Raw genomic sequence first — 13,166 nt, forward strand, 5'->3', positions numbered from 1 at the left:
CGATCTCGTAAGTCACCTTGGAGACGTTGGTGGGCCCGCGCAGAGATCTTTGCGCACCATTTGGGTAGCGGTGCTTGCGAGTCCCAATAGACTTTAAAGTCGCATGCGGAATGATTGTTGAGCTCATGACATAGTCACCGTGAGGAAGTAAAAGAAATTTAACATGGATCAGGTACTCATTCACTGCGAAACCGTCTCTTAATACCTTTGACAAGACATTATTGCCGCGATATCACATGCAGCTTGGGAGTGAGGACTTGGCGTAATGACTGGAGAGAAGCCTCGAACGCCCACATCTAGTCCGTCGGTGGCACAATCAATCACCCGACAGAGAAGATGACAAGCCGGTTTAAGACTTTAATCGAGCTACTGTCATGTTGTCGAGGACATTATGGCTGCAAATATCCGCAAAGGAGTTAAGGAAAGTGTCTGTAACCCAAGCACTAACGAAAATGGCCCTTGGGAGTGATGATGTGCCCCGCAGTGCCCCGCAACGCGTTGGTAGCTTGATCGCGTCTTGCTGTGTGACATGGACGCGATTATCTCACCCCTCCTGAGCACTAGTGCTCCGTACAACGAACTCTTCATACCTTACTGACAAGTCACTTCGGCTGTTAAATGCGCTGCGAGCTACCTCACCATAATTTGAATTAAATACATCGATATTGTATAATATATTCAACGACATCGCGCAAGGCGATTTCCAAATCTACCCACAATGAGTGGTCTAATAGAGAGCATTAAGGCCCACTGGAGTCAAGTGCCCTGCGGCGGTTGCGGCATCGTCTACCCCAAACTGTGTGTCTCCGTCAGAGATCAAAGATGCGCCAACCGCAAAGAGGTGCTTACCATCGCCGCGGACTGCGAAGCAGCAATAGCTGGAAGAGAAGATATCAATGATCGGGTGCAAGCTCTCAAGCAGGACGAGGATCGTCTGCACGAGACATTGGCCCGCGAGGACGTCTACATCAAGTCTCTTGAAGCTGCACTCGAGGAAGCGCGGAATCGTCGTATGAAAACGTTGGAAGAACATAAGACCCGCTGGGCCGACTTCACAAAAAGCTTCGACGGCCACCGAGACACCATCGACAAGTCTAGTCATTTGGTTAATCGGTTGCATGAAGCCACGAGGAGGATGTATGCCCTTGACCCTAGGCGCATCACGGACCACAGCCTAGAGGATCACGACCGTTCTGAAGAAAACAAGGAAAATATAGGACCTCAGCGGGAGGTTTGCAGTATCACTCCGCCGACCTACCTCGCAAGCGACGACATTCGGCCGAGTGGGGGTGAATGGACTCGCATGGTGAGAGAAGGGACGACAAAGTATCATGCCGTCGCGAACTGGGTTTTGGCCACCTTCGACGCGCAATCTGAACTTGATCGGGGAGTTGGTGTCAGCGGTAGTGATCAGACATTGTCATCGGCGAGGAGACCACGGAGACAAATGAGTTGTGGTCAACGGCATCGGTACCGACCGTACTATTCTCGAGGTTGACATTTGCTCCGAAGTAGCTGAGCTTCCTCCCCGTGGATGATGGCACATACACATCTAATACTAGCCTGACAGTTGAATCATTTTTATCAAGCTACCTGTGATATTACTTCGCCGAGTGCAAAGCTGTTCATTGATGCGACAGAGTCTGCTACCACTGGCGCTTTTCCGCCATTTGATGGACGCTAACCCTCGACAACAGACGAGAACGTTGAGACGGAGGCAATGTATGAAGGAAGGCAATTCCCGCTGATACGGGGCGCCCTAGGTAACGGTGCCCGGTCCTCTGGGTTATCACCCCACCAAACTTCCGGGCATCATGGTGGAGTTGAGTCCCCCGATGGAAAGACAGTACTATAGGATACACGCGCCATCTTACATATGATAACGCGTAGAACCTGCGAATCGTCTTACATTCTCTACTCTTAAAGACCTGCCTACCTACTACAGGAACGTGGCTTTAAATGTCTGACTTTAAGCTGGTGCCAGCGATCAAGTGTGCCCCCTGTGAAACTCTGGTAAGGGGATCCGTGCAATAACGCAGTAAAACGCGTCTTTGCTTGACGCGTCCGCGTCTGCGAGCACCAGGCACTTAAACCCCCGCATCCACACGCTCCCACTTACACTGCTTTTTCTTGTCCATCACACTTTCGTAACAAATACTCAGCCAGTTCTTTGAAGTGTACACTCAGGGGAGAAAAAGTTTCATTTGGGCTCGAGTTACTCCATTCGTTAGTACTACGCAAAGATCAATAAAGTGAGGACTACGGTGACAAGACCACTGAAGGTGAGAGGATCCGCTGCCGTGGAAAACCAACAGTGTGCTCACGCCTGCCAGATGCAACCCCTGTGGAAGTCAGAATACATTGGTGGATTTGCAGAATGGGACCCGACGCCATGCAGAGGCTGCGGAAGAAGTGGCAATCACACCACCATCAAGCACAGAAACTGCGCAATGATGGAACTTGAATCCTCCATCGCCGCGCGAGTTATGACCGATCGTGCTTGGGAACGACTGGAGCGTATTATCCAAAATGCAGAATACGTGATCGATGAGTTCGACGGGGAGTGTCAAATGGCAGATGCTGCCGTGCGTGAGATGGAAGATGCCATCACGAAGGCGGAGGAGATGGCAATTTCGCAAGCCGTCCTCGGCCCTCTGCGAAGGGCGTTGCACAAGGCGCAGGAAACTCGCGACAGTGTCGTGCTCACGCGCATCAACCGGAAAAAGATGCTGGCGTCATTGCATAGACAGAGAATGGCAATGTGCGACTTGTTGAACGTGGCGGAGGTTCGCGAGGAACTGGCGATTGAGACGTACCTGGCGACCCGACCGACCAGCCGAGACACGAGACTGGAGGCGCCAGGAAGCGCTGCAGCACAAGCATCAGAACGGGCTAGGTGGTGGCAGCAGGAAGAGTTTGCCGATCCCGAAGAGCTCGAAGAGGATGAAGAGCAGCGGTACCAGTACTTTCTGGATGACTGGAAATATCGTCAGGAGCAAAAAGTCCGCGACCCTAAACTCGACTTCCTCCGCGATTGTATAGATTCATCACCCGCCGGCCTTCCTCCAGGTTGTGCACATCGTGTCACAGTACAGGACAAAGACGACAGTTGGGCTCAGACTCCCACTCAGGTGGCCTCCTCCACACCTGTTCACTCGATCAAGATAGAGGAAGTTGAAGAGCAATTTGTCAGGCGTCCTACGCCACCGTCTTCACCGCCCATGTCTTCACCACCGGAGACGATGTCGAGTCCCCGCAGACTGCTTTGGGGGCATACCAATGAAAGGGCGACACGACACAGCGTGAAGCGCGAGGACAGCTCTCATCCGGCGTCTGATGATTCGATAGAAGAGGCGCTGGGCCGCGCATTCAGAAACATCGAGAAGTCCGAAAGTGCTGGTGCTACCGCGGCAACGGGCCGGGCCCGACGAACTACGGGTGCTACTCGGCAGAAGCGGCGGGTCAGGCCGTACTAGAGTGAGACGCGGGTTGAGACCGTGAGACCCCCGAAACCCCGGGATGCCTGCGTGGAAGGGTTCTAGAATGGAAAGTTTGTACACTTATGACACTTGTATTATAGCTATGAACAACTTTATGAAACAAAGACCAAGCTGACTCCGGGACATTGGATTGACAGAAAGGGTTGGGAACTTGGGGATCGCCTCATCTCCTCCTTCTTCAACCCCTGACGCTCACAAGACCCTCAGAGGGGCGGTCCCATTCAGAAACTGGAGCTCCTTACCAGGGGGTCACAATGTAACCGAAAGTGAGAGTCATGAAAATCCCGCCGTATCCGTGTGCCACCTGAGCCGCTTTCCCCTATTTGGTAGCAATTTCGGTGGAGAACTGCAAAGAGAAAACCCAACGTTCAAAGTCAGTTTTTTCTTCAACCCATGTCTATTTGCTTTTTTTATGAAGAACATATCCGTCCATGGCTCCATGCCCCCATTCTCCTTTTCTTTGGCTGAGCAACGGCTGGAAACGAACCACTCCCCCGAAACTTGGATTTCTCATTGATGAGACCAGAAAAAGGATGAGCGAATCGGCATCAAAGCCATGCAATGGTGTGGAAACTTGCAGGAAGCTGCTGCAGCCAGGGTTTTCTTGCTCTTCCTGCCGGCAGGCATGGGTACCAGCACCAGGCGGTTGGAAACGAATAGTTTCCTGGGGTTTGAGAGTTTGCTCGAGAGTTTCTCAGCACTGAGCACAGCCATGATGCCATCGCGTGACAATGTTTGTGAACGATCTTCAGCATAAACCAAGGTTTAGGGAGCTGCCAGACCTGCATCTGACGGCACAACTGACTCTTGACTCTTTATCCAACACCCAATGACGCATTACGTGTCTGCATACGAGAGCTCATACGTATCCTCATACGAACCTTGGGCCGTTCACCTGGGCACAAATGGAGTCGACTCAATATCGCTAACTCTTGCAAAAGATCCACATACATCCCCCTGGACCTGGAGCAAAACGGGGTCCTCTGCAATGATGAAGAGGATCGTGACCCCCCGCCGCCCAGGTGCTTCCAATTAAGCTGTGAGAGAGAGGTGGTTTCTTTTCCTTCATTCCCGTTCACCTTAGGACCCTTTCCTGTTCGAATGTCCACCTTTAGACCCCTACCTACATCATCTACAGCCTCCTTTTGATATCCCCACCGGCGGGAAACAAGATCTTCGAACCACCAAAAGGTGAGACAAACCCCGTGCTTGATCGCAGCGGGAATCTGCCCATGGGACACATTACTTAAAAATGCCTTCATTTGCGATCTCGATGAGTAAGGCTGAGTGAGCTGACATGGGGTTGAGTCAAGCGCGAACGTGTCCGTGACCTCGGAAAAGAGTGTAGATTCCTGCTCGACTGGAGCAGTGACAGTCCAGCCAGATGGACCCGGATGTCTGCCGGAACTGCGGCCATAGTGGCAAGCATATTGACTTTGCGGACGCCCGATGCGCCATCACGGAGCGGGACGACGCCGAGCGGGACAAGCTCCAGGCCGACGCCGCCCTGGCCCGGGCCCGCGACATCTGCGAGACGTCGCTCGCGCTCATGAAGCGGCAGATGCAGGAGCTCGAGGACGCCAACGAGGCCATTGACGCACTGCGCGCCGCGCTGGCGGCCGCCGAGGACCGAAGGGAGCGCGTGAGGCGTGACCTCGGCACCCACGGCGACGTGTGCCTGCTCGCGCGGACGAATGTCGAGGCGGCGGAGGAGATGGCCATCTCGGCTGCCGGGCGGTACTTTGAGGCCGGAAGGGCTGTGACTGCGTTAGAGGATCGAGAGCAGTTGAGGAAGCAGTCGCCGAGTATTCACGTGGAAGAGGCGCCGCCTTTGCCGGTGACTGTGCCTATGGAAGAGGATGACGATGCGGAGGAGGAAGCGAGAGAGAAGGAAGAACGGAGGTGGAAGAGATCGAATGAGCGCTTTTGCAAGTGGTTGCGGCAGTCTGAGGCGCAGCGGCAGATTATGAAGTCGTCGTGGACCAAGCTAAGGGTCGCGGAGAGGTTAGCTGGTGAGGGCGTCAACGTCGACGTCGATGTCGATGTCGACGCAGTTGACGAGGAGGAAGATGAAGAGACGGCACGCCGGAAAAGGGTCCAGGCGTGGACTGCCGCACGGAGGCTGACAGACCAGCTTCCGCCAGAGGAGGACCCTACTATGGAGACGGAGTACCTTGAATCGGAGCCGACTGATTCCGCGGAGACGACGGAAGGATCTTTCGAGCCATTGGTGTTGGCGCCGGCACCGACGTCTGCTCCTACTTCCTCCGCTCAGAAGACGGGCGTATCCAAGAGAACGCCGGCACTGAGGACAAGGGCAAAGACCGGCAGAGCTGCGACGACGGCGACCGCGCCTGCGACGCAAGCCCCGCAGACTGTGCCGTCAAGTCCGGTGAAAGGACGCAACCTACGGACTGCTCGAAGGGTGGAAAGCCAGACTCGCTCTGAACCGACGCGGCCGACGACGGCTACGACAACGGCGACGAAGAGGGTGAAGAGGGAGCCGAAGACAACATCTGCGGTCGTGATGGGGAAGACGGGAACTACCACTGCTCCTAGCTCAGATGGTGCCGCCGCTGGCCGGCCGGCTGCGAGGACACGGGCTCGGACTGGGAAGACCCCGGCAGCGCCTACGGTAGCGGCAGCGGAAACACCGGCGGCGACACGGCCTCAGAGGGCTACGAGAAGGAGGTCGGTGAGGGTTCAGCCATACCCCCAACCGGGTGCTCAGCCGAGATGGAAGTGAGATGTTTTTATTGGTGGCCATATTTGGATGGTCTAGTAGATGTGTTGAAATTGTGAAGGCCTTGAGGAGGGGCCGATGCCCTCCTCGTCCATACCCCTCAGATTGAATAGTCTCAATTCATAGCGTTTCTTTTGTCAATTGCTTACCCATGAAGTCGGTTTTACCAGTGGTTTTCTAGTCACATGTGTCATGAAAAGATGTAGTGATATTTCTTAAGAGAATGAGTGAGAGTCAACTGATTAGATGACCATGAAATGTCGCCATCCGAGCTACCCATCACGACATAGCGGACCGTCAACTCTAAAAGAACCTCCACACCGAATCCGCACTTCTCGTCTTCTTGAAAGCGCTGTACCATCTACATAGCGGATACATAATCGCCATAATAACTAGCCAATTCGCCCACCAAACCCAAATGTTACTGACTCCGACCGCAGGCCTACCGTCCATTGGAGGAGGTAGGCCGTTCTCGCGCCCAAAGAGCCCAACGAGCAGCATGCACAAGCTAAAGAGGATGACGAGGTGCGTGAGGTAGAAAAAGAGCGCGGACGTGCCAAACACGAGAAGAACGCCGAACCACTTTGTCGCAACCCGCGGAGGCACCGAACCAAAGATTGCGAGCAGGAAGAACGTCGCCGCGAGAGTGTATGCGAAGAAGGCAAAGTCTGGCGGGTACTTGACGACGTAGAAGAAAGACGCTACGGAAACGAGGTATGGGTTCGCGTCTGGGCTCGCCGCCTGATCCGGGGTCCGGAGGCATCCTTCAGACAGGTTGCCGATGCGGAGTACTCGCGTGAGGACGAAGAGAACGCTGAAGCCGAGGCCCGCGGCGACGTTGCCGCATGCCAGCTTCGTGGGCGACAAGGGACGAGCAAGGATGATGCGCGCGTAGAGAAGGCCCAGAATGGCAAAGGAGAGCCACGCCAGAGGCGGGAAGCCGGACATGACGTGCGGGCGGTTGACTTCAAAGAACCAGAAGCGCCAAAAGTCGTTTGCTGCCGTGCCGGTGACGGGGAAGACGAGGCGGCGGCGCAGGCTCCGTGGGTCGGCGACACCCAGTGGTTCCAGCAAATCGTAACGAAGCCGAGCACAAGAAGCACGGCGTTGTGGATGTGCCATGAGATCTGTTGGGCGCGAGCGGAAGCCTTGGACTTGGGCGGACTATCGTGGCCCGTATGAACGAGGAGAGGCGTCCTCTCACTTCCGTCGCCGCGACGACGACCACCTCCACAACCGGTACCTACAAAGAAACGATCGAGCAGGTTAGCCAACAACGGCTCCGTCTCGTTGATAGCGAGCCACAAGAGGCCGACGAGGAGGTAATCCACCGCCAGCGCCACGAGGACCATGTTAAGAAACCACAGCTGGCCCTGCGTCAGCACGAACCCCATGACCGTCGAGACGGCCGTCAGAATGACGGCGCGCATTGCAAAGTGCTTTGCCATCCGGGCGGAGGACCAGCCCATCTTGAGGCGGGAGCGGCCGAAATACGCGACGCCCATGCCGAGGAGGAAAGTGAAGCCGGGGGCGCAGAGGTGCGAGAGCATGCGGACGGCGTAGCCAAAGTGTCCGTTCCAGCGCTCGACGACGGCGGAGTCGGATTCTTGGTGGTTTGCGCCGGTGGAGTGTGGCCAGGCGTTGAGGCCGACTACGTTGTGGTCCATTGCCATGAACATCATCAGCAGTCCACGGAGGAGATCCGGCGCAAGGGCGCGGGTTGGCGGCGGCGGAGGTGAGGCATCGTCAGCTTGTGCTGGCTGCTCTGGTAGAATGGTCGGCCGACGTCCGTTTGCTAGTGCCCGGAGGGAATCCGTGGCCTTTGGAGTTGTCGTTGAAGGCGGCTGAGAGGTGCCGTAGGTGTAGCCGTTGGACGACGTGCTCGGCTCTGGCGTGTTGGCATTGTCGTCGTCAGACTCGGCTGCCGTCACGGACTCCTCATCGTTGGGGAGGGTGTGCAAGGACGTATCCTCCTCATCCCGATGGAAACCTCGTACGTTGGGGTCTTTGAGAGACTCTCGTAATATGGAAGCGAGGTTGGCGTCTGTCGAAGCCATCTTGCTTGCCGGTTTATGTTGGTTTACAATGAGAGCATTCAACAGTTTTCAGGAGTCTCACAAGAGGAGGACTTGAAGCACAAGAAGGCAAAGGGAACGGTTTATGAACTGTGTCAGAGCTGTTCAACGCCTACGAGGTATGGAAGGATTAGTCAACCGAACGCAGGCTTCCGCCTGACCCGCGTCGCCGCGTCGCGAGAGGGAGGAACACACGGGCAGAGTGTCCAAGAGGGGGATCTTAGCGTGGGCAAAAAAAGGGCGAATTCTATTCTGGTGGAACGTCCTGTCGCAGTTGATGACGTGCACCAATTGCAGTTGGGGGAAATCTGGAACTGGCGGAGCGGAGGACGCGGGCGGCGGCTCAGGCACGAGACAAAGACCGAGTGGACATTAGGCTTTGTTTTGAGTACTTTTATTCATCCTGATGGTCTCTTTCGGGTTCCCCTGCGTCAGGCACTGCGTCAAGCAGCATACTAGTTCTTGGATGTAGCCAAGTGATACCGTCTTGTCGAACTAAAGTTGCTTCAAGACTGAGAGAGCACCTCGAAGGGTAAGCGAACAGAACAAAAGAGCTTCAACTCGCCCCTCGGTGACTTTCGCAGCTGAGCAATGTGAGGCGGGCCAACCTCAGCCCCGAGCGGCTCAGCCGTCTGAACTTTCCACGCGACATGTCCGCCGCTAGACACCCACCTAGATCTTCAAACTCCGCATACTTCATCAACATTGTCTTAGTTGCCGATTGCCATGTTGTTTTTTTTTCATTTATCTCAATGAACATGAGAACCAAAAGAGACATTCCCAAACCTTCGTCGCTAGGTTCAGGGGCTCTTCTTAGGCGGTGTCGCAACAGGCCGTTTGTCCCGGTTCACTGGTTAGACTTCCCGCTGACCGCCTCAACCGTGTGGACCTGTACCTGACATGGGCCTGAGAACATGTGGCACCGCATAACGGGCTCTCTGGGCGTGACCTGCCAGCGAAACGCTGCATCTGGGGACCTGCCGCAGCCCGATAGCAAGGGATCTACCCGTAAGATCTTTTGGTCGTCAGGAACCCGCAAGCTTCTCACAGGTGGCCGGGCTTGGCGCGTAGATTTGTCGATTGATCTGATTCTGCGTCGCTGTGAAATGACTTTCTTCTTTCTCACGTCAGCTTATGAGGCACTAGTAGGATGAAGCTTTGGTGGCTCATTCGAACAAATTCCTCGCAGTCACAGCAACTGAGTGGCTGAACAAACTTGAGGACTTGGGTCGGCGCGGGGTCAATCGACGGGCATTGAACTCAACTGAATGAGTCAGCATGACTCTCCCGATCTGCCAATGCAGTTCAAGAGTCCTTCGGTCAGTACATGCAAAGCCAGCCCGTTTCCCTGCCCTTTTCAGCTCTTTTGACTTTGGAACTAGGACATCTCGACGGTGTCTCGGTCTCGTGTCAACATAAGTATCTAGAAGATGGCCGAAGCCGCGGAGGTCACCGCAATTTACCGGAGACATGTTCCGGTTCAGTTTCCCGGCCGTCTTCCGAACTTGATCCATTTCAGCCGATCGCGGGTGAATCAACTCGTCCTAATTGAGCATCAAGACACCTCACTATTGGCGAAAACTGGTGTAGCTGATTCTTAGTCTGCAAGTCGTCATTGCTCGTTGCTATCCGCCATCCCCTCACACGGCAGCTCACAAAATGCGGAGGGATTCTGGAGACCCCATCAGTATGCCTTGGCCGTTCCGAGTTCCGACCTCCGTTGGGACCCCACTTCAACTCACCCGCGGGGCATTGTCGCGGGGCAATAAATGAACCCCCAGGCCGTGATGAGTTGATGTTAATGAGAAAGCCGGGACGAGAATTATTGGTTGAAGGCGAGAATATCACTCAAAATGGCAGACAAGACAGATATTGAAGCTATTCTCAAGACGTTAACTCTTGAAGAAAAGGTAAGGTTCCTCGTAACCTCTGTACCATCATATCACCGACCCCTCACTCTTAGATCCGGCTTCTCGCAGGCCGCAACTTTGTCGAAACTGGCGATGTCCCCGATAAAGGGGTGCCTGCAATCAAGGTATTCAATACCCCAACAGCCCCATATACCAAAGGCTCAGAATTGACCATATCTTCACAGACAACAGATGGCCCTAACGGCACCCGCGGCGCCGCGATAGACGGCAGCACAAAAGCAGCATGTTTCCCGGCTGCCTGTAGCATAGCAGCGACCTTTGATCGACGCATAGCCCGCTCCGTCGGCGCGGCTCTCGCCCAGGAATCAAAAGCAAAGGGAGCCCGCTGTCTCCTCGCACCCACAGTCTGCATCCATCGCCACCCGCTAGGAGGGCGCAACTTCGAGAGCTACAGCGAGGACCCCTTCCTTGCAGGCAAGCTCGCCTCGGAGATGATTCAGGGGTGCCAAAGTCTGGGCGTGAGCGCGACCATTAAGCATTTCGTCGCCAACGAGCAGGAGACTGCAAGGACAACGGTGGATGAGACGATTAGTGAGCGGGCGTTAAGAGAGATCTACCTCAAGCCGTTTGAGATTGCGGTCAAGGAGGCAAAGCCTTGGGCTATCATGTCTGCTTACAACCTCATCAATGGAAAGCACTGCGATTCGAATGAGTGGTTGCTGAAGGAGGTCCTGAGGGGGGAGTGGGGATGGAAAGGTCTCGTTATGAGCGACTGGGGCGGAACCAACTCCGTGGCAGAGGGGATCAAGGCCGGCATGGATATTGAGATGCCTGGACCCCCGAGGATACGCAAACCCGCGGCCGTGCTCGAGGCCGTAAAGAACGGTGAGGTCACCGAGGCTGATATCGACGAGCGCGTACGTACGATACTCGAGTGGACGGAACAGCTGAACGGCTTCAAAGACCCGACCATCACCGTGGAAAAGGCGATTGATCGCCCCGAACACCGTGCCTTGATCCGGGATGCCGGCGCGCGAGGCATCGTCCTCCTCAAGAACGACAACAACATCCTCCCACTCACGAAGGAAAAGGTCAAGGGCAAGAAGATTGCCCTCATCGGTTACGCCAAAGACGGCCTCGCCCACGGCGGCGGCAGCGCAAGCGTAAACGCACATTACAGACTCCCACCTTGGGACGCCCTCCATGAAGCTCTGGGCTCCGACGTGGAGTTCACCTACGCAAAGGGTGCTCACAAGGAGCGTCTTCTCCCGCCCATCACCCACGATGGAAGGGTCGGTACCATCGTCGGTCTAGACGGACAACCTGGCTTCAGTCGGGTATTCTACGACTTTGGCAAGGAGGATGTCGAGCCTGTTTCGGTCCTAAACAGCTATCCAAACTCAGCCTATTCCCCGCTAGGCTCCCAGGAGTCAATGTGGAAGACACTCGACATCGTTGGCGACTTCACGCCTTCCGAGACGGGTTCGCACTACATCGCCTGCTCAGGCATAGGCCCGACCCAAGTCTTTGTAGACAACGAGGTCGTCTTTGAACAGAAAGGAAATTGCGCAGATCCTATGGGCGCTCTATTCCAAGCCGCCAACGAGCCGCAGACAAAACATGCTTTCACAGCAGGCAAAACCTACCGCCTTCGCATCCACAGCAAACCGCCTACCAAGATTGGTCTTGAGATCCTGGAAGGCCGCACAGGTGTGCGAATGGGTTTCGGGCTGGAATCAGACCGTGACGCAGACCTTCAGGGTGAAGCTGCGCGGGTGGCTGCCGAGGCGGACCTTGCTATCGTATTCACCGGGCATGATCCGCAGTGGGAGACGGAAGGCCGCGATCAGGAATCGTTCCATCTGCCCTACGACCAGGATGGGCTGATTGACGTTGTAGCTAAGGCTAGCGGCGGCAAGACGATCGTGGTCAACTCTACCGGCGTGGCTGTTGCGATGCCCTGGCTTGGCAAGGTGTCTGCTCTGGCGCAGTCGTGGTTCCCGGGCCAGGAGTGCGGCAATGCCATTGCTGATGTGCTCACCGGTGCCGTAAACCCTGAGGGTAAACTACCCGTCAGTTTCCCTGCTCGCGTCGAGGATGCTCCCGCACATGGGAACTTCCCCGGGAAGAGAGGTGATGATGGAGTGCTCAGGGTCGAGTATGCCGAGGGCGTATTTGTTGGATACAGGCACTACGACCGTGTGGCAAAGGAAGTGCTGAACTTTCCCTTTGGATACGGTCTTTCGTACACAACCTTCGAGTACACAGGCTTCCAAGTGACAAAGAGGAACTCTGCTGGAAACGAATTTGACGTCTCGGTGGAGGTATTTAACACGGGTCTCGTCGCCGGTGGAGCTGTGGTGCAGGTGTACGCTGGGCGGACGGAGAGGTCGGCGGACACGCCGGTCAAGGTGCTGGCTGCGTTTGACAAGGTTCGGCTGCAGTCTGGGGAAAAGGCTACGGTCAGGTTGGCGATCTCGGCAAAGGACTTTGCTTCATTTGATGAGTCGGCGAGAGAGTGGGTTGTTCGGGCTGGAGAGTACAGCTTCTACCTTGGCGAGTCTGCGGCAGAGACTTTGCAGACTGTATCACTGAATCTGGAGAGAATCAACTACCACAGATAGTGATTAAGGGGGATCTGGTGAGTCTTTCAATGTAGATGTAGACTTGGAAGTTGTAAATCCAGAACGATCGACATAATGCTGTATTTCAGGGGATGAATCCAAGTGAGTAGATATGACTATAGGCTTCCACGTACTAATTGTGAAATAAATATTCGAACCTCATCAAATGGCATCTTAGCTTGTTCTCTCCGCCTGACGCATGTGCAAGGATCTCATGATTTGATCCGTCCAACCTTTCCTGTTTCTGGGCATCTTTTAAGCATAAACTCTTGACAGGCACTTCATACTTTACCTGCGATGATCCGCCCAATCCTTGCGTCCGTTGAAAGATCCGTCCCCGATACGAGTTATCC

The 13,166-nt window shown here is 55.0% G+C and overlaps 3 protein-coding genes and 1 further gene across 3 annotated transcripts; 3 read left to right on the plus strand and 1 right to left on the minus strand.

Moving 5' to 3' along the window:
* The first annotated feature begins 2,149 nt into the window (after positions 1–2,149).
* Positions 2,150–3,283, plus strand: HER10_EVM0012114.
* Positions 3,284–4,884: 1,601 nt separating this feature from the next.
* On the plus strand, positions 4,885–6,302 carry HER10_EVM0006618 (UbiD family decarboxylase; the record flags this gene model as incomplete). Its single annotated transcript, XM_035476199.1, has 3 exons — positions 4,885–5,991; positions 6,060–6,195; positions 6,283–6,302. The coding sequence occupies 3 exons, from the start codon at positions 4,885–4,887 to the stop codon at positions 6,300–6,302; spliced, it is 1,263 nt and encodes a 420-aa protein (XP_035329502.1).
* A 244-nt stretch (positions 6,303–6,546) lies between these two features.
* Positions 6,547–8,300, minus strand: HER10_EVM0003635 (uncharacterized protein; the record flags this gene model as incomplete). The annotated part of the gene is given in 2 exon segments (XM_035473302.1): positions 6,547–7,208; positions 7,220–8,300. The coding sequence occupies 2 exon segments, from the start codon at positions 8,298–8,300 to the stop codon at positions 6,547–6,549; spliced, it is 1,743 nt and encodes a 580-aa protein (XP_035329114.1).
* Positions 8,301–10,171: 1,871 nt separating this feature from the next.
* HER10_EVM0009734 (uncharacterized protein) lies at positions 10,172–12,813 on the plus strand (the record flags this gene model as incomplete). The annotated part of the gene is made up of 2 exons (XM_035479210.1): positions 10,172–10,228; positions 10,282–12,813. 2 exons carry the CDS (start codon positions 10,172–10,174, stop codon positions 12,811–12,813), a joined length of 2,589 nt encoding a protein of 862 aa, XP_035329895.1.
* Positions 12,814–13,166: the final 353 nt, after the last annotated feature.

Source organism: Colletotrichum scovillei (assembly GCF_011075155.1).
Source record: "Colletotrichum scovillei strain TJNH1 chromosome Unknown Contig00009, whole genome shotgun sequence".
NCBI lineage: Eukaryota > Fungi > Ascomycota > Sordariomycetes > Glomerellales > Glomerellaceae > Colletotrichum > Colletotrichum scovillei.